The sequence below is a fragment of the Hemitrygon akajei genome, chromosome 5 (assembly GCF_048418815.1).
Source record: "Hemitrygon akajei chromosome 5, sHemAka1.3, whole genome shotgun sequence".
Lineage (NCBI taxonomy): Eukaryota > Metazoa > Chordata > Chondrichthyes > Myliobatiformes > Dasyatidae > Hemitrygon > Hemitrygon akajei.
In genome coordinates, this window is record NC_133128.1 from 94,640,278 (window position 1) to 94,660,482 (window position 20,205).

Consider the following 20,205-nt stretch of genomic DNA (forward strand, 5'->3'; position numbering starts at 1 on the left):
GGCTTCTGGTTAGTGCGTGTAGTGATGGTCTTGGGCACGGTGATGTTGTCAATGCACTTGCTGATGTAGTTGGTCACTGATGCTGTGTACTCCTCTAAGTTGGTAGAGTCACCATCGGTTGCAGCCTCCCTGAACATGTGCCAGTCAGTGTTCTCAAAGCAGTCTTGAAGAGCAGAGATGGCTCCTGCTGGCCAGGTTTTCACCTGCTTCTGAACTGGTCTGGAGCGCCTGACGAGCGGTCTGTATGCTGGGATTGAGGCACACTCAATGATTCAGGAACGGCCTTTGCCATCCGATTTCTGAATGGACATTGAACCCACGAAGACTACCTCATGACTTTTTTATTTCTGTTTTTGTACTACTTATTGAATTTAACTATTTAACATATATACTTACTACAATACAGTTTTTCCTTATTACCATGTATTGCATTGTACTGCTGCTGCTAAGTTAACAAATTTCATAACATATTATACCTGATTCTGATTCTGATTCTGAGGGAGGAAGATTTAAAAGGGACCTGAGGGGCATTTTTTTTCACTCAGAGGGCCGTCGATTTAGTACCATAAGACATAGCAACAGAATTAGGTCATCTGGCCTATCGAGTCTCCTCCACCATTTCATCATGGATGATCCTTCTTCCCTCCTCAGCCCCTCTCCCTGGCCTCTTCCCTGTAATCTTTGATGCCATGTCCAATTAAGAACCTATCAATCTCTGCTGTAAATACACCCAACGACCTGTCCTCCACAGCTGCCTGTGGTAATAAATTCCAAAATTCACCAACCCCTGGCTAAAGACATTTCTCCACATCTCTGCTGTAAATGGATGCCCCTCTATCCTGAAGCTGTGCCTTCCTGTCCTAGACTCCCCCACCATGGGAAACATCCTTTCCACATCTACTCTGTCTAGGCCTTCCAATATTCGAAAGGTTTTAATGAGATTCCCCCTCATCCTTCTAAATTCCAGCGAGTACAGACCTAGAGCTATCAAACATAGCTTGTATGATAACCCTTTCATTCCTGGAATCGTTCTTATGAACCTCCTCTGGACCCTCTCCAATGCTAGCACATCTTTTGTTAGATGAGAAGACCAAATCTGTTGACAATACTCAAGGCAAGGCCTCACCGGTGCCTTAAAGATCCTCAGCATCACATCCCTGCTCTTGTGTTCTAGACCTCTTGAGATGAATGCTAACATTGTATTTGCCTTCCTCACCACCAGCTCTACCTGCAAGTCAACCTTTAGGGTGTTCTGCACAAGGACTCCCAGTACCTTTGCATCTCAAATTTTTGGATTTTCTCCCCATTTAGAAAATAGTCTGCACATTTTTTTCCACTACCTAATTGCCTGACCATGCGTTTTCCAGCATTATATTTCATTTGCCACTCTCATACCCATTCTCCTAATCTGTCCATGACCTTCTGCAGCCTACCTGTTTTCTCAACACTACCTGCCCCTCCACCAATCTTTATATCACCTGCAAACTTGGCAACAGAGCCATCTATTCCATCATTTAATCATTGATATACAGCAGAAAAAGAAGTGGTCCCAACACTGACCCCTGTGGAACACCACTCGTCACTGGCAGCCAACCAGAAAAGGATCCTTATATTCCCACTCACTGCCTCCTACCAATCAACTAATGCTCTAACCATATTAGCAATTTCCTTGTAATACCCTGGGCTCTTAACTTGGTAAAGCAGCCTCATGTGTGGCACCTTGTCAAAAGCCTTCTGAAAGTCAAATATATGACATTCATTGCATCCCCTTTATCTATCCTACATGTAATCTCAAAGAATTTCAACAGGTTAGTCAGGCAAGATGTTCATCTGCCATCCCCTTGGCCCCAGATATTATTTCTCCAGCCTAATTTTCTAGCGGTCCTATATCCACTTTCATCTCTCTTTTATTTTTAATATACTTGAAAGAAGTTTTTACTATTCACTTTGATATTGTTTGCTAGCTTGTTTTCATTTTTCATCTTTACCCTCCTAATGATTCTTTCAGTTGCTTTCGGTAGGGTTTTAAAAGCTTCCAAATCCTCTATCTTACCACTAATTTTTGCTTTGTTGTATGCCCTTTCTTTTGCTTTTACTATAGCTTTGTCTTCCCTTGGCAGCCACAGTTGTAGTATTTTGCCATTTGAGTATTTGTTTTTGGAATACATCAAACCTGCACCTTCCCCATTTTTCCCAGAACCGCACACCATTGCTGCTCTGCTGTCATCCCTGCCAGCATCTCCTTCCAATTTACTTTGGCCAACTCCGCCCTCATACCACTGTAATTTACTTTACTCCACTGAAATATTGCTATGTCAGACTTGACTTGTTCCCTATCAAATTTCAAGTTGAACTCAATCCTAAGGGTTCTTTTACCTTAAGCTCCCTAATCACCTCTGGTTCATTACATAACAACTTCCCAGTTGTAATCATTACAAAATGTTTTGTGCATCTAGCTGACAGAGAAAGTGGCAAAAAGACAGATACATTAACAACATTTAAAAGACACGGAGCAGGTACATGGATAGCAGAGGGTCAAATGCAGGTGAATGGGACCAGCTTGAATGGGCATCTTGGTCAATGTGGATGAGTTGGCGCAGAGAATGCTGTGTGACTCTCTGACATCTGGGGGGTGCAGCTGGAATCTATGTGGAGTATATGCAAACTCCACACGGACAGCATCTGAATTTGGGATTGAACGGGGTTCAACCAACACACAGAATATTACAATCAATATGGTATGTTTCAGCAAAATCTGTTGTACAGATTAACCCCATCCTTTCTTTGCATGTATTGGATATTGTTTGTGAGATTTCTAAAAAAAAAATCTGTTTAAAGATTGTGCAACGTTTGGAAGGAAGTAGCCAATTAATCACACTCGCCTGCTCCATTATCTAGTTTGCAGGTAATCATCCATTCTATTCTGAAAGTTCCTTATTAAACACGTGGTGTGCTTTAGATCTTCAAAAGGTTGCTGCATAGAAAATCCCTTCCTTGTGTTGACTTTGGTTCAGCTACCCATTAAATATAAGTTTGCACCCTCATTGAGTGCCCACTGCAACTGGTCTAGCACAGGACAAAGGGCTCTTTCCTCCATCTTTAGCTCTGTTTCTGCAGACGCCAGAAACCGCGGAGAGAAATAGACAGAGATATGGCCGTGTTTCTCTCTCTTTCCCGTTTCTCTCTTGGCCTCTCAGGCATCAAACACACTGCGTAGAGTCATTTAAACAGCAGATTCACTCTCTGAAGAATATTGGTGACACTGATGGGGTTTTAACATCATTCTGGGGTTTTAACATCACTATTCTCAGGATAATTTTTTTTAAGCCAATGAGCAAAAAAAGAACTGTAATTCAAAGTTCAAAGTAAATTTATTATCAAAGTACATATATGTCAGTATATGTATACAACCCTGACATTCAACTTCCTGTGGGCATACTTAATAAATCCATAATAACCAACAATAAAATCAGTGAAAGACTGCACCAACTTGGGTGTTCAACCAGTGTGCAAAGGACTACAAACCATGTAAATACAGGAAGAAAGCAATAATTACAATAATAAATCAATAAACAAACTCTGAAGGAAGTAGTGATGCTGCTGTGCTTTCTTTGTAATTGCTCTTATGTGCTGGGCCCAGAATAGGTCCTTCGAAACAATAACGTGGACGGATTTAAAGTTGCTGACCATCTCCACCTCTGATCCTCCAATAAGTAGTGGCTCAAGCCCCTCTGGTTTCCTCCTGCTTAAGCCAATAATCAGCTCCCTGGGTCTGGCTGACATTGAGTAAGAGGTTGTTGTTGTGGCATCACTCAGCCACAACGACAACCTCTTGTATCCTGATTCATCACCACCTTAGATTCGACCTATGAATATGGCATTGGAGTAGTGCTTAGCTACACAGTCATAAGTGTACAGTGAGTAGAGCAGGGGACTAAGCACACAGTTTTGTGATACACCTGAGCTGACGGAGATCGTGGAGGAGATGTTGTTGCCAATCTGCACTGACTGGGGTCTGCAAGTGGTTAAATCGAGGATCCAGTTGCACAAGGAGGTATTGAGGCCAATGTCTTGGAACTTATTGATTAGTTTAGAGGGGATGATGGTATTGAATGCCAAGCTGTAGTTGATAAAGAGCATCATGATGTGTGCACCTTTGCTGTCCAGATGTTTCAGGGTTGGGTGAAGAGGCAATGAGAAGGCATCTGCTGTGGAAGTTGTCTGGTAGGCAGATTGGAGCAGATCCAAGTCACTTCTCAGGCAGGACTTGATATGTTTCATCACCAACCTCTCAAAATACTGCATCATTGTACATGTAAGTGCCACTGGATGATAATCATTGAGGCAGGTTACCACATTCTTTTTAGGTACTGGTATAAGTGAAGCCTGCTTGAAGCAGGCAGGTACCCCAGACTACTGAAGCCAGAGGTTAAAGATCTCAGTGAACACTCCAGTTAGTTGATCAGCACAGATCTTTAGTACTTGGCCAGGTACCCTGTCTGAACCAGATGATTTTCATCGTTTCACCTTCCCGAAAGCTGCTTGTGCGTTGGCCTCAGACTGAAATAGCAGGGCCACTGGGGGCTGTAGGAGCTTGTGATGGTTCCTCCATGTTTTCATTGTCAAAGCATTGAGCTCACCTGGAAGCTAAGCCCTGCTTTGACTTTAGAACGGGTGATAACATTCAAGCCCTGTCACAACTGTTCAGCAGCTTTTGTCGATTCTGGAATTGCCATTTCACCCATGAGAAGGCTTTCCAGAGATCTTCTTCTAACTTTCTCAGTCACCGGACTTGAATGCTGCTGGAACTCAGCGGCTCAAGCTGCATCCATGGAGCAGAAAAAATTGCTGGAGTTTTGGGATGAATCAGGACGGGAAAAGTGAGTGAGAGGCAGAATGTGTTACGTTGCAGAGAGGCAATGGGGCAGAGAAGTTTGTCCATGATAGGGCAGAGACTGGAGGTGTCCGCTGGATATCTACCTTCTGAGAGAGATATGAATCTGAGTCAGAATAAGATTTGTCATCACTGATATATGACATGAAATTTGTTTTGTTGCAGTAGTACAGAGCAAACACAAAAATAAATAATATTACAAAAAAAGAGGAGCAGCAAGAAAATGGACCATTCAGAAATCTGATCGCTTTTCCTAAATCATTGAGGGTGGGTCTTCAAGCTTTTGTACATCCTCCCTAATGGCAGTAACAAGAAGATGACATGTCCTGGATAGTGAGGTCCTTAATGGTGGATAATGCCTTTTTGAGGCACCATCTCTTGAAAATGTTGTTGAGGGCTGAGCTTGTGATAGTTACTGAGTCTATGACCTCTGCTTTTATAGAGCTTTGGACGCTTCTTCCAGGCTGTGATGTAACCCACCAGAATTCTCCTTGCTGCACATCTATTGATATTTGTAAGAGTTTTTGGTTGTTATATGAAACTCTGCTGTTGAAATAGAGCTGCTGTCATGCCTTCTGTCAACGGTGGTCTCACTGGCAAATTTATAGATGGTATAGAGCTGTGCTTAGCCACACAGTTATGAATATAGCAGAAGTAAAGTAGTGGGCTAAGCACACATCCCTGAAGCAGACTTCTGTTGAAGGAGGAGATGTTATTACCTGTCTGCACTGACTGTGGTCTCCCAATAAGGAAGCTGTGGATGTGATGCATTTGCAGTGGGAGGTATGGAGGCCAAGTTTGAAGCTTGGTTACCGCTATTGGAGAATGAAGCTGTAATCAATAAGCAGTAGCCTGAGGTATGCCCTATGGTTGTCAAGTTGCTCCAAAGCAGTGTGGAGAAGCAGTGAGACTGCATCCTCTGTAGACCTTTTGAGATGGTAGGTGAATGGCAGTGGGTCCAGGTCTGTTCTCAGGCGGGAGTTAATTCTAGCCGTCACCAAGTTCTCAAAGCAATTAATCGCAGTGGATGTGAATGCTACTGCGATAACATACAGGGCAAATTATTGACACAGAGTTGTGTGTGCCTGGAGTATGCTGATAGGATGGTAGTGAAAGCAACTACAATAGAGGTGTTTAAGAGACAGGTACACGATTGTGCAGAGAATGGAGGTATATGGACTTCTGTAGATAGAAGGGATTAGTTCAGTTCTAGTTTAGTTATGGTATTGTGGGTCTATTGCTGCGCTGTTTTGTGTTCTGTACTCTCCCAGTCTACTTGCCAAGATACTTGCACTTTATTCATCCACCTGCATTGCTCTTTGTTTGTGACTGTAACAGTATCTATATTCTGTATTCTGTTTTCCTTTTGCATTTCCCCACTGTACTTTTGTATGGGATGATCTGTCTCGATGGCAAGCAGACAAAAGCTTTTCACTGTACATGTGACAATAATAAACCAACTCCAATTCTAATTCAGAAACCAAACAGAACCTTCTGTAGTCTATAAAACATGTGTTTTGATTGATTATCCTGATGTTTAAAGAGATTCTTACACACACATTTGAGTTGGAATCAGAGCAACAAGCAATCTGTTGGGGGAGCTCAGTGGGTCAAGCAGCATCTATGGGGGAAAGAAATTGTTGCCATTTCAGGTTGAAACCTTGCAATGGAACTGATAGATTGCGACCTAAAGCAGGGTTTTGACCTGAAACATTGGCACTTCCTTTCCCTCCACAGATGCTGCTCGATCTGCTGAGAGATTGTTTGTTGCTCCAATTCCAATTTGTGTGTACAAATCTCTTTAAGCAACAGGATGAACAAACAAAACTGTCAGAATATCATGTAGGTTCCTCACTTTTTATAGATCTCAGAAAGCCATGATGATTGTTAGTCAGGGCTTGGTTGAGATATTGCATTCCTATCTCGGCTTCAGGGAAGGCAGTCTAGAACGTCATTGAAGAGAGGTGATAGCTTGCTGCCGAGTCCAGGCATTGCGTACTAATCAACAGGCTTTAAAGGGCAGGAAGACAGTCAAGAGCATTCAAATCAGGAACATGCACAGGCCACCCAGTTCCTTGTAAATGCCAGTCAGCATTTCCCTTAATATCCAACACTCTCCCCATCTCTGTCTTGAACCGATTGAGTCTTCATTACTTCAGCAGTGAGAATTCCAAAGCTTTGTCGCTCCCTGGTTGAAGAAATTTAATCTCACTTCTTCCTTAAATGGCTAGTCTTTTTGTGTCCTGTTTCGAGACAGCCCAGCTAGAGAAGACATCAACCCACATCTCCCGTCAGTTCCTGTAAGGATTATGCACATTTTAATTAGACCACTTTTCACTCTCCTGACCTCAGCAGGATATAGACTCAAATTGTAAAGCTGAAAAACTGCAGATCCTGGAAAAATACTTGGCAGGTCAGGCAGCATCTGTGGTGACAGGGAAAACAAAGTTAGTATTACTGCTTCTTGAGTTTGAGACAGAATTAGCCAGTTATAACAGAAACAGGAAAGATTGGTTATCTGAAATTGAATCAGATTTATTATCACAGACAGATGACATGAAATTTATTGTTTTGTGGCAGGAATACAACTCAAAGACATAAAATTACTATAAATTACAGAAATAAATAGTTCAAAAGAAAAGTAAAAATAAATAGTTTCATGGACCATTCAGATATCTATTGGCAGAGGGGAAAAATCCATCTCAGAATCATTGATTGTGGGTCTTCGATCTCCCTGATGGTAATAGTGAGGAGGGGGCATGATCTGGATGGGATAGTCATGGATGCTATCTTCTTCACGCACCATCTCTTGAAGATGTCCTCAGTGTTGCACTGGCTGAGTCTACAAACCCCACAGCTCCTTGTGAGCTTTGGCAACTCCATACCACCCTGTGATGCAACTCGTCACAATGCCCTCCGCCATACATATATTGAAATTCTTAAGAGTCTTTGGTGACACGCCAGATCTTCTATCAAAATAAGGCTGCTGATGTGCCTTCTTTGTGATTGCATCGATGAGTTGTGCCCAGGAGAGTTAAGATAGAATCGTTCAGTATTGGGATGAGGGATCTGTCCCACACACCCCCTGATCTCTGCTTCTGGCTCCTGTTTTAATGAAGCCCAATGTAAGCTTGAGGGACAGCACCTCTTCCCTCTGAGCACTCGGGACTTGACTCTCAGTTTCCTCATATCGAAACTTTGGCTGAGCTCTTACTTATTGTGACAATTGGTGTTCATCAGTTTTGTTCTCCCAGACTGAGACTTGAGATAAGGTTGACACAAACACGTTGGGAGTTCCACCAACCTTGACACCCTGTGGAAGGCTTTCACTATGCTACTTCAGGGCGTTAAAGCCAGACTGAAGCCTATTGTCACAAGTACATGTATGTACACGCACAGTGAAAGACTTTGCATGCGGAAACATCACAGGCACATAGCATCAGATACAAAACATTCACAATAAAACTACTAATTGTAAGAAGACTTTACAACAACGAGCTCAATTAGAATAAAAGTTGAAATGTAAAGCGGTAATAGTGTTGTGTGTTGTATAGTGATCAGAATTGTGTCAGGCTGCTTCAAGAACTGAATGATTGAAGGAAAGTAGCTGTCCTTGAATCTGGTGGTGTTGGACTTCAGGCTTCTTTGTCTCATGAATAAGGGTATCTGAGAAAAAATGGCATGGGCTGGATGGTAGAAATCATCGATGATGGGTGTTGTCTTCCTGAGGCAGTACCTCCTAAAGATACTACCAAAGTATCTGTGATATATTAGATACTACCAATGTGTCCATGATGTATCAGGCTGAGTCCTCTACTCTCTGCAGCTTCTGTGCATTCAAATTACTGTACCAGACCATGATGTAGCCCGGGGGTCGGCAACCTTTTTGCCTCTGTGTGCCGGATCACATATTAATGAGTGGATGGTGGGCCAGATAAATGCCATAAAAAATTTGAAATGTGGGAATTATCCATTTAAATACATCTAGTTATGTTTTGCCTCAAACTAATGAATAACGCATGCTAGAAAATCATTTGTGCTTAACCAAGGATGCCAATTAGTAATCAAAGAACTCAGTTTAGTTGCAATTTATTTCAATCAAGGCATCTTTCGAATCTATTAAAAGAAAACAAAGAATCTTTAAACATAAAACGTATGAACATGCATTGAATGGTGGTAAATTAGGTTTAATAAAAAAGAAAATTTTAATGCAAACAGTCAATAAATCAATGTAAAACTTGATGCTGTTTGTTGCTTGAAAGCTTCTCAATATTGGGTGTCAGACTTGTTGATGCCAAGAGCAAGACATTATCCAGATGAGCATCAGTCAATCTTGTTCTCAAATGGTTCTTGGTGTGCTTCATTTTTGAAAATAATTGCTCACACAGATAAGTGCTGCCGAACAATGATGCCATCTTTTTTGCATGGTCCACTAAGTTAGGATACTTCCCACTTGGATGAATATAGAAGTCAAGCACTGACACATCTTCAGAATGAAATTTCGATCTCAGTATGTCGTCACACTGCATCTCAATCAATTCTATTTGAAACATTTCTGATGTAGTGTCCACTGCCACATCAAATGGAGTAGCAAACAGCTTGAACTCATTTGCATGCAAGCGAGAATCAGCAAAATTCTTTTCTCAATTCTTGGACTTTTGTCTCATTTTCTAGGCAAATGAGACAAACTGGTTTCCCAGCTTGCTCGATGAAAAAGTACTCTGGTGTCCAAATGTCTTGGAAATTTCGGCACTCAGTGTCTACCTTCCTGCATTTTGCATTCATTACCAATGGAATTTTTTTTCTTCAATTTTATTTCAAAACGCGAGTTATTCAACAAGTATCATAGTACATGTAAATATCTGGCTATTTAGCATGGATTTCTTGTTAAAACACAGTGATGCTGTTTCTGTTTACATATTTGAATGATCCCATCTGAAAACCTGTGCGTGCATGGAGAGTATCTAATACATATTAATTAGGTATTCATACATGCCAGTGTTTGGTTTGGAACAAAACGGAACCTGGGGTCAGTGTAACAAGACACCATCCATGTCCATCGGTGTGGTTGCATGAAACACTCAGAATAAGGAAAAATCACTCACGGGCCGGATAAGCATAGTATCCCAATATTTGCTTGTGGACCGGATCTGGCTCATGGGCCATAGGTTGCCTACCCCTGATGTAGCAAGTCAGGGTACTTTCAACAGTGCATCTGCGGAAACTTGTTGGAATGCTTGATCCCAAGACACTTGGCAATGGCAGCGACGTGCTTATTTTTAATTATAGATGCTTGAAGTAAAACAGATCTGGTAAGGTGAAAACAGCTAAGCTTTCACCGTTGTTCACAGCTGACCTGCTGTGTGTTCCCAGGTGCTAAAGAAGCGGATGGCATGCTTGCCTCTATTAATCGGGGAACTGAGTTCAAGAGTCAGGAAGTTATGATGCAGCTTTATGAAAATCTAGCTTGGCTGCACCTGGAGTACTGCATTCACCTCTGGCACACAATAAAGGTAGGAAGTGGAGGCTTCGGAAAGGAAGCCGAAAAGATTTATCAAGAGGTACTGCCTCTTGATATAAGAGTTACTACCTTGAATAGAGATAATGAGCTGTAAGGAGAGGCTGGACACATTAGTGTGGTCTTCTCCGGAGCAGTGGAGGCTGTTGAGAGACTTGACAGAAGTTTGAGATTATGAGAGGCATTGATGGAGCAGACAGGCAGGGTGGAGACGCCTAATACTAGGGGGTATGCATTGAATTTGAAGTGTGAAGCTAGTTATTCGTCACAGAGTGGCGGGTGGTAGCAGAGTCAGATGCATGTGAGAGGTTCTTAGAGACAGATGAATGAAGAGATGTAGGCAAAAAAGTTAGATTTTTAATTAATAGATTAAAATTTAACAGAAAAAGCAATTATGAGAACTAAACAAAGATATTATGAACTAGGTGAAAGATCACATTAAGTTCTTGCATGGCAGCTAAAAACAGATCAGACTTCTAAAACAATAAATGCAATTCGAACAAGAGTAAATAAAATTACTTATAAACCTTTAGAAATTAATGAAGCTTTTAAGAATTTTTACTCCGAGTTGTACAAATCAGAATCACAAAATGACAATGTCAAGATAGAAAGGTTTCTATCACAAATAACTCTTCTAAAATTAAATACGGAAGAACAGAAGGGATTAGATATGCCTTTTACATTGAAAGAGGTCGAAGAAGCCCTAGGATCACTTCAAAGTAATAAATCTCCAGGAGAAGATGGTTTTCCGCCTGAATTCTATAAGAAGTTTAAAGATTTATTAATTCCTCCTCTTATGGAGTTAATACACCAAGCGGAAAGAACGCATAAACTTCCAGAATCTTTTTCGACAGTCATTTTAATCGTATTGCCAAAAAAAGATAGAGATCCTTTAAAGCCATCATCATATAGACCGATTTCTTTATTAAATACTGATTATAAAATAATAGCAAAAATCTTATCTAATAGATTATCTAAATGCTTACCAAAATTAGTACATATGGATCAAACAGGATTTATTAAAAATAGACAATCAGCAGATAATGTAACTCGCTTATTTAGTATAATACATTTAGCACAGAAGAGGGAGGAAATGAGCGTGGCAGTTGCTTTAGATGCAGAAAAAGCATTTGATAGATTGGAGTGGGATTTTTTATTTAAGGTATTGGAAAAATACGGATTAGGAGTATCTTTTATAAAATGGATTAAAACCTTAAATACTAATCCCAAAGCTAAAGTAGTGACAAATGGTCAAATTTCAACACCATTTCAGTTAACAAGGTCAACTAGGCAAGGTTGTCCATTATCACCTGCTTTATTTGTGTTGGCGATAGAGCCATTAGCTGAATTGATTAGAATGGACCCAGATATTAAGGGTTTTAGAGTTAACCAGGAAGAATACAAGATTAACTTACCGTAGATTCCGGACTACAGAGTGCACCTGATTAAAAGCCGCTGGCTCTAATTTTAGAAATAAAATCAATTTTTTAAATGTAAAGGCCGCATCGGATTTTAGGCCGCACCGGATTTTCGGCCGCAGGTGTCCCACGTTGTAATATGAGATATTTACACAGAAAGATATTACACGTGAGGATTTTTTTAACTTTTAATTAAATCCATATGGTAACAAAAACAAATACATATTGCAAATGCTTTTTTTCGAACCGTGCCCGTACGCGGCTACTTTTAAATATACGTTGCGTATACTTCTTTACTGAACAACATTCCAATATCTCCTAACGACTGGTAAAAAAATATATATATTGCAGCCTACCAGGAAAAGTTATTGATCACCTTTAACTTAAAAGCAGAGTTCACTCAGATCCAAAGCCGCTCGCGTAATGCGCTCCCCCTTTCCGTTTATCGCAAACCGGCATTTTCCCACAAGACACCGCGAAACCGGGTGTGACGTCATAGCATCCCGCGATGTAGTACAGAAAACAAATATAGTTTAAACTAAGTAGGCAGCACAATGCTTCGAGTGTTTTCCATGTTGATGAGGGTGAGTACAAATGACTGATTTACAATAATTTAATTGTGAAAGTGCGCTTGATTTATCGTACAATTTCATTGGACCTCTGTGAACTACTCATCAATTTTATTGGTCTACTGTTATGAGGCAAAATGTTTACGAGGCGGCATGAAAAAAATCATGCATTAGCCGCTTCGGATTATTGGCCGCAAAGTTCAAAGCTGTTCAAAATGTGGGAAAAAAGTAGCGGCTTAAAATCCGGAATCTACGGTATTTGCTGATGATGTTCTGCTTTATCTAACAAACCCATTGCAATCGTTGCATAAATTATCCTATAGATTAGAAGAATATGGGAAAGTATCAGGTTACAAAATAAATTGGGATAAAAGTGAAATTTTACCTCTTACTAAAGAAGACTATAATCAATGTCGATCAATAACCCAATTTAGATGGCCGGCAAATGGTATAAAATATTTAGGTATAAGAGTTGATAATGATATAAAGAACATATACAAATTAAATTATTTACCACTATTGAAAAAAATTCAAGAAGATCTTGATAAATGGATGGTATTACCAATAACATTAGTAGGTAGAGTAAATACCATAAAAATGAATATATTCCCTAGATTACAATACTTATTTCAATCACTACCAATACAATTACCCCAGAAGTTTTTTCAAGAGCTGAATAAATATGTGAGGAAGTTTCTTTGGGAAGGTAAGATGTCAAGAATATCGTTGGAAAAATTGACATGGAAATTTGAGCTAGGAGGGTTAAAACTTCCAAATTTTAAGAATTATTATAAAGCAAATCAACTTAGATTTATTGCATCTTTTTTTGAGAAAGATAAACCGGCATGGATCAGAATAGAACTAGATAAAATAGGAGAAAACATACCAGAAGACTTTATATATAAATGGGAATCTAAATGGATACGGGAAAAGAAAGAATCTCCTATATTAAAACATTTGATTGATTTATGGAATAAGATAAATGTTGACGATGAGACAAAGAAATCCTTATTAGCAAAGAGATCTTTAATTCAAAATAGACTTATTCCTTTTACAATGGATAATCAACTTTTATATAATTGGTTTCAAAAAGAGATTAGATATATAGGAGATTGTTTTGAAGGAGGTATATTAATGTCATTTGATCAATTAAAGAATAAATATAAAGTATCAAACAACACTCTTTTTTGTTACTTTCAACTAAGGGCTTATTTAAGAGAAAAGTTAGGTCAAACAATGTTACTACCGAAACCCAATGAAATAGAAACTTTAATTCAAAAAGGAAAGATTAAAAAATTTATCTCTTGTATGTATAATTTGATTCAAAAACAGGCAATTAAACAAGGAGTCCATAAGTCAAGACAAAAATGGGAAAGTGATTTGAATATCAAAATTGAAGAAAAAAACTGGTCAAGACTATGTCTTGACAGTATGACAAATACAATAAACGTTCGATTAAGATTAGTGCAATACAATTTTTTACATCAACTATATATTACACCACAAAAAATAAATAAATTAAACCCAAATTTATCTGATCAGTGTTTCCGATGTAACCAAGAAATTGGTACTTTTTTACATTCTACTTGGTCTTGCTCTAAAATTCAACCTTTTTGGACAAATTTAAGAGTTTTACTGGAACAAATTATTGGAATACAACTTCCACACAACCCAATATTACTTTTACTAGGTGATATTGAAGGGATAAAACCGATATCCAAATTGAATAAATATCAGAAAGAATTTATAAAAATTGCATTGGCAGTAGCCAAAAAAGCTATTGCAGTTACTTGGAAATCGGATACATATCTAAGTATAGATCGTTGGAAGAACGAAATTTATGGCTGCATTCCACTTGAAAAAATTACTTATAATTTAAGAGATAAATATGAAACATTTTTGAAAATTTGGCGCCCTTATTTACAAAAGACAGGATTAAATATATAGGTGCTCCGAAGATGAAATAATTGGTTACTTGGGGAAAGAAAGAAATATATATACTAAAGTTATTACGAACTCCGGGGAGCGTGTGGGGATCCTCCAATATCCAGGCATTCCTTTTTTTTTCTTATTTTTTTAATAGGGATGTTAGGGGGGAGGGGTTAAGGGGAGGGGGGCTGGGTAACACATTTTTTTTTTCATACACATTTATTCTGTAACTATTTGAAAACAATAAAAAAAGTTTTTAAAAAAATAGATTAAAATTTGTTTGGTGCAGTGTTGTGGGTTAAAATGGCCGTTCCTGTGCATTATTTATTTATTTAGAGATACAGGCCCTTTTGGCCCAATGAGTCTGCACCACAAAATTACACCTATGTGAACAACTAGGCTACTAACTTGTATGTCTTTGGACTGTGGGAGGAAACTGGAGCCCCCAGAGGAAAGCCACAGTCATGGGGAGAATGTCCAAACTCCTTACAGACAGTGGTGGGAGCTGAACTTCATTCGCTGGTGCTATAACAGTTCCATGCTCAATGTATTTGAGATGTTCAGTTTGAAGTGTTCAGTTTGAGTGTAACATACTAAGCCAAGTGTTGTTGACCTCTCTCTCTCTCTCTCTCTCTTGCTTTTGTCCTCTCCAGCATCCCGACGGTAAAGAATGGTCCTGAGGTACCACATGCCAGCTATGTGATAGAACAGAGCTGATCGATCTCCAAAATAACAATGGATATACAGGTATGGCCTCTTTTGATGGGGATAAGACCATAAGACATAGGAATAGAATTAAGCCATTCAGCCCATCGAATCTGCTGTCATTTCATCATGGCTAATCCATTTTCCTTCTCAACCCTAGTCTCCTCCCTTTTCCCCATAACTTTTGACAGCCTGACTAATCAAGAACTTATCAACCTCTGCTATAAATGTACTCAATGAGCTGGCCGCCACAGCCATTCATGGCAATGAATTCCACAGATTCACCACCATCTGGGTAAAGAAATTCCTCCCTATCTCTGTTCTAAATAGAGGTCCCTCTGTTCTGAAACTGTGCTCTCTGGTCCTAAACTCACTCTCTGTAGGAAACATTCTCTCCACATCCACTCTATCTACACCTTTCAATATTTGATAGGTTTCGATGAGATTCCCACTCATTCTTCTAAGCTCCAGTGAATACAGGCCTAGAGCCGTTAAATGCTCGTCATACATTAACCCTTTTATTCCTGGAATAATTCTCATGAACCTGCACTGGACCCTCCCCAATGCCATCACATCTTTTCTCAGATAAGGAGGCCAAAACTGCTCACAATACTCTGTGCAGTCTGACCAATGCCTTATAAAGCCTCAGCATTACATCCGTGCTCTTATGCTCTAGCCCTCTCAATGAATGCTAACGTTGGATTTGCCTTCTTTAACACCGACTCAACCTGCAAGTTAACTTTTAGGGAATCCTGCACAAGGACTCCTAAGTCCCTTTGCACCGTGAATTTTTGGATTTTATCCCTGTTTAGAGAATAGTTTACTCCTTCCAAAGTACATGACCATCCACTTCCCAACACTGCACTCCATCTACCATTTCTTTGCCCATTCTCCTAATCTGTCTAAATCCCTGTGCAGACCCCTGCTTTTTCAACACTAATACCTCCTCATGTATTGGGTATCATCTGCAAACTTGGCTACAAAGCCATAAATTCCATTATCCAAAATGTTGACAAATAATGTAAATAGAAGTGGTCCCAACCCTGACCCCTGCAGAACACCACTAGTCACTGTCAGCCACCTAGAACAGACTTCCTTATTTCCTCTCTTTGTCTCCTGCCAGTCAGCCAATCTTCTATCCATGCCAGAATCTTTCCAGTAATACAATAGATTCTTATCTTGTTAAGCAGACACACGTGGAACACCTTGTAAAGGGCCTTCTGAAAATCCAAGTAAACAACATCCTCTGACTTTCTTTTGTCTATCCTACCTGTTATTTCCTCAAAGATTTCCAAGAGATTTGTCAGGCAAGATTTCCCCTTAAGGAAGCCATGTTTTTGGCCTAATTATCATGTACCTCCAAGTACCCTGAGATTTCATTCTTAATAATGGACTCTAGCATCTTCCCAACCGCTGTAGTCAGGCTAACTGTGCTATAATTTCCTTTCTTCTGCCTCCCCCCTTTTTAAAGAGTAGAATGACATTTGCAGTTTTCCAGTCCTCTGGAAGCATTCCAGAATCTAGTGAGTCTTGAAAGATCATTATGAGTGCCTCCACAATCTCTTCTGCTATCTCTTTTTTTAAAAATTTTTTTTATTAGTTTTTCAAAACATTTTACAAAATTAAAAACCCCAAATCCCAGTGGGGAGCATTAATACAGTGCAAGATTAAGCATACAATAACAATATGCTATAAACGAAGAGAATTTAACAAAAAAGCACCAAAATTAAAGACAAGTGAGCTTAGTGTCCTCCCCAAGCCCCACAACACAAGAAAAAAACAACAACTCCAGACCAACCACCACACAATATAGAGAGTATAAGTCAGGACAGTCAAACTCCCAGACTGTGAATACACTTAGTAACAGAGGATAATAATGCCTACTACCAGAAAAAAAAGGGAGCTGAAAGCAAGGGACCGAAAAGAAGAAAAAAAAGAAAAAAGAAAAAAACCCTAGTCAAGAGGAAGGTTATGAAAGTACTCGATAAAAAGTCCCCAGACCTTATGGAACTTTAGATCGGAATTAAGAACTGAATAATGAATTTTTTTGAGGTCCAAGCAGGCCATAATGTCGTTAAGCCATTGCGCATGAGTGGGCGGGGCAACATCTCTCCATCTGAGGAGGATCAAGCGTCTCGCCAGGAGAGAGGCAAAGGATAGTATTCGGCATTTGGTCAGACCCAGACATAAATCTGTCTCGCCCCAAAAACCGAACAGAGCAATTAAGGGGTTAGGTTCTAGGTGCTGATTCAGAATACCCGATAATGTAGTGAAGACATCTTTCCAGAATTTCTCCAAGCTAGGACAGAACCAGTACATGTGGAGGAGAGAGGCCACACCCCTCTTGCATTTATCACAGAGCGGACTAATGCCAGGGTAGAATCGAGATAGTTTAGATTTAGACATATGGGCTCTATGAACAATCTTAAACTGTAAGAGACAATGGCGAGCACAAAGAGAGGTTGAGTTAACCGACTTGAGAACTGAGTCCCAGCTCTCCTCGGATAAGGAGATATTTAAATCCTGCTCCCAGGCCATTTTAATTTTATCCACAGGGGCCCGTCGTAAGGCTGCTAGTTTATCTCAGATAATTGAAATTAAACCTTTACCTAGTGGATTAATGGAGAGAAATAGGTCCATAGCATTTTTCGCAGGCATTTCAGGAAAGTTAGGAATTAAAGGAGCAGTAAAGTGTCGGATTTGGAGATATCTGAAAAAGTGAGCGTTAGGCAGGTTGAACTTAACGGAGAGCTGCTGAAAAGAAGTGAAGTGATTATCAATGAAGAGATCTTCAAAATGTCTAATGCCCTTCCTGTACCAAACATGGAATGCTGAATCGTACGTAGTAGGTAAAAAAAGGTGATTATGTGCGACAGGGCTAGAAACGGAAAACCCCTGGAAACCATAGCATTTCCTGAACTGAGCCCATATATGCAAAGTGTGTCTGACCAGAGGATTAGCTATTGATCTGGGCAGACTGCTAGGGAGTGCAGAGCCAAGAAGTGCAGATATAGATAATTCTTTAGTGGAGCTCAACTCCATTGCCACCCAGTTAGGGCACTCGGGTTGACCGTGGAAGAAAGACCAGAAGGCAGCACAACGTATATTAGCTGCCCAGTAATATAAGTGAAAGTTAGGTAAAGCCATGCCACCCTCTTTTTTAGATTTTTGGAGGTGGATTTTATTAATTCTAGAGCGCTTATTCTGCCACAGATATGACAAAATAATAGAGTCTAAGGAATCAAAAAAAGATTTAGGAATAAAAATTGGGATAGATTGAAATAAGTATAAAAATTTGGGGAGAACATACATTTTAACAACATTAATACGACCTACCAAGGACATAGATAGAGGTGACCATTGTACCAGACTCTGTTTTATAGCATATGAAAGATTGACAAAGTTTTCACGAAAGAGATCTTTAAACTTCCTTGTGACTGTAATTCCAAGATAAGTAGATTGATTATGGACTACTTTAAAAGGGAGATCACGAAATATTAGTTCTTGTGCTTCTTTATTAATTGGGAAAAGTTCACTCTTATGTAAGTTGAGTTTATAGCCAGAGATCTGGCTAAACTGGTCAAGAAGTGAAAACATTAGAGGTAAGGATGTAGACAGATTTGAGAGAAAGAGTAATAAGTCATCAGCATAGAGAGAAACTTTATGCTCAACACCCCCTCTCCAAATCCCGGTCAATTCAGGACAATTTTGAAATGCTATCGCCAGAGGTTCTATAGCCAAATCAAAGAGAAAGGGACTTAAGGGGCATCCCTGACGGGTGCCACGTTTGAGTTTAAATACTTGGGATTTCTGAAAATTAGTTAGAACAGAAGCAGTAGGACACAGGTACAGCAATTGGATCCAAGACATGAAACTTTGGCCGAGGTCAAATTTTTCTAAGACTGCAAAAAGGTAGTTCCACTCTATACGGTCAAATGCTTTCTCTGCATCAAGGGAGATAACACATTCAGGAGTCCCAGTTGGAACTGAGTATAAAATATTAAATAGGCGCCGAATGTTAAAAAAAGGGAGACTGTTTTTAATAAAGCCTGTTTGGTCATCAGAGATAATGGAGGGAATAACGGTTTCTAATCTATGAGCTAACACTTTAGCTAAGATCTTTACATCAACATTGAGCAGAGAGATCGGCCTGTACGAGGAACACTCTGTTGGGTCTTTGCCCTTTTTTAAAAGAAGAATAATAGATGCCTCATTGAAAGAGGGTGGCAATTTGCCGTAATTAAACGAGTCAGATAATACTGAAAGTAACTGAGGAGAAAGAAGTGAGGAGAATGATTTATAAAATTCCACATGGAACCCATCAGGTCCAGGAGATTTCCCTGAGGACAGTGCAGAAATTGCAAAAGATATTTCTTCTGGTGATATAGGCGCATTGAGTTTGGCTTTGAAATCAGATGAAAGTGAGGGGATATTCAGATTCTGTAAAGATTGATCCACAGAGATATTGTCATTCAGGGATTCAGAGGAATAAAGCCGAGAATAAAATTTTTTAAATGCGTCATTAATTTCTAAATGATCCGATGTAAAGTCTCCGTTCTCCTTCCGGATCTTTGTAATATGTTGTTTGGCTTTGGAACGCCTCAGCTGATTGGCTAGGAATTTATCAGACTTATCCCCATGAATGTAAAAGCGGCTCTTGCTTTCGAGAAGTTGGCGTTCGACAGGTTGAGTGGACAGAAGGTTAAATTTAGTTTGGAGTTCAACGCGCTTCTTGTATAATTCAGGGTTCTTAGTTTGGGCATATATTTGATTCAAATCTTTAATCTGGTTAATGAGGTCTGCTCGATCTGCACGGGATCTTCTATTGAGATTTGCTGTGTAAGAGATTATTTGACCCCTCAGATATGCTTTCATGGCATCCCAGACAATCTGGGATGGCACTTCAGGTGATGTATTAGTGTTAAAGTAAAAGGTTATCTGGTCCTTAATAAATTTTACGAAATCATCATCCGATAGTAAAGTTGAATCGAACCACCAGTGTTTGTTCCTCTGAGGGAGACCAGGAAAGTCCAGAGAGAGGGTAATTGGGGCATGGTCAGAGATCAGTATACTCTGATAGTCACAAGAGTGGGCAAATGGGATAAGTTGGTTATCGAGTAAGAAATAGTCAATTCTAGTGAAGGTATGGTGAACATGTGAGAAAAAAGAATA

At 39.7% G+C, this 20,205-nt stretch overlaps 1 protein-coding gene across 1 annotated transcript in view; it reads left to right on the top strand.

The window, feature by feature from the left end:
- LOC140727222 (pleckstrin homology-like domain family B member 1) overlaps positions 1-20,205 on the top strand; it is a 63,993-nt gene that overhangs the window by 17,007 nt on the left and 26,781 nt on the right. The window contains exon 2 of the mRNA XM_073044489.1: positions 14,982-15,075. Within this exon, the coding sequence (XP_072900590.1) occupies positions 15,064-15,075 (12 nt within the window). The 5' untranslated portion in view covers positions 14,982-15,063. The remainder of the gene's footprint in view (positions 1-14,981; positions 15,076-20,205) is intronic.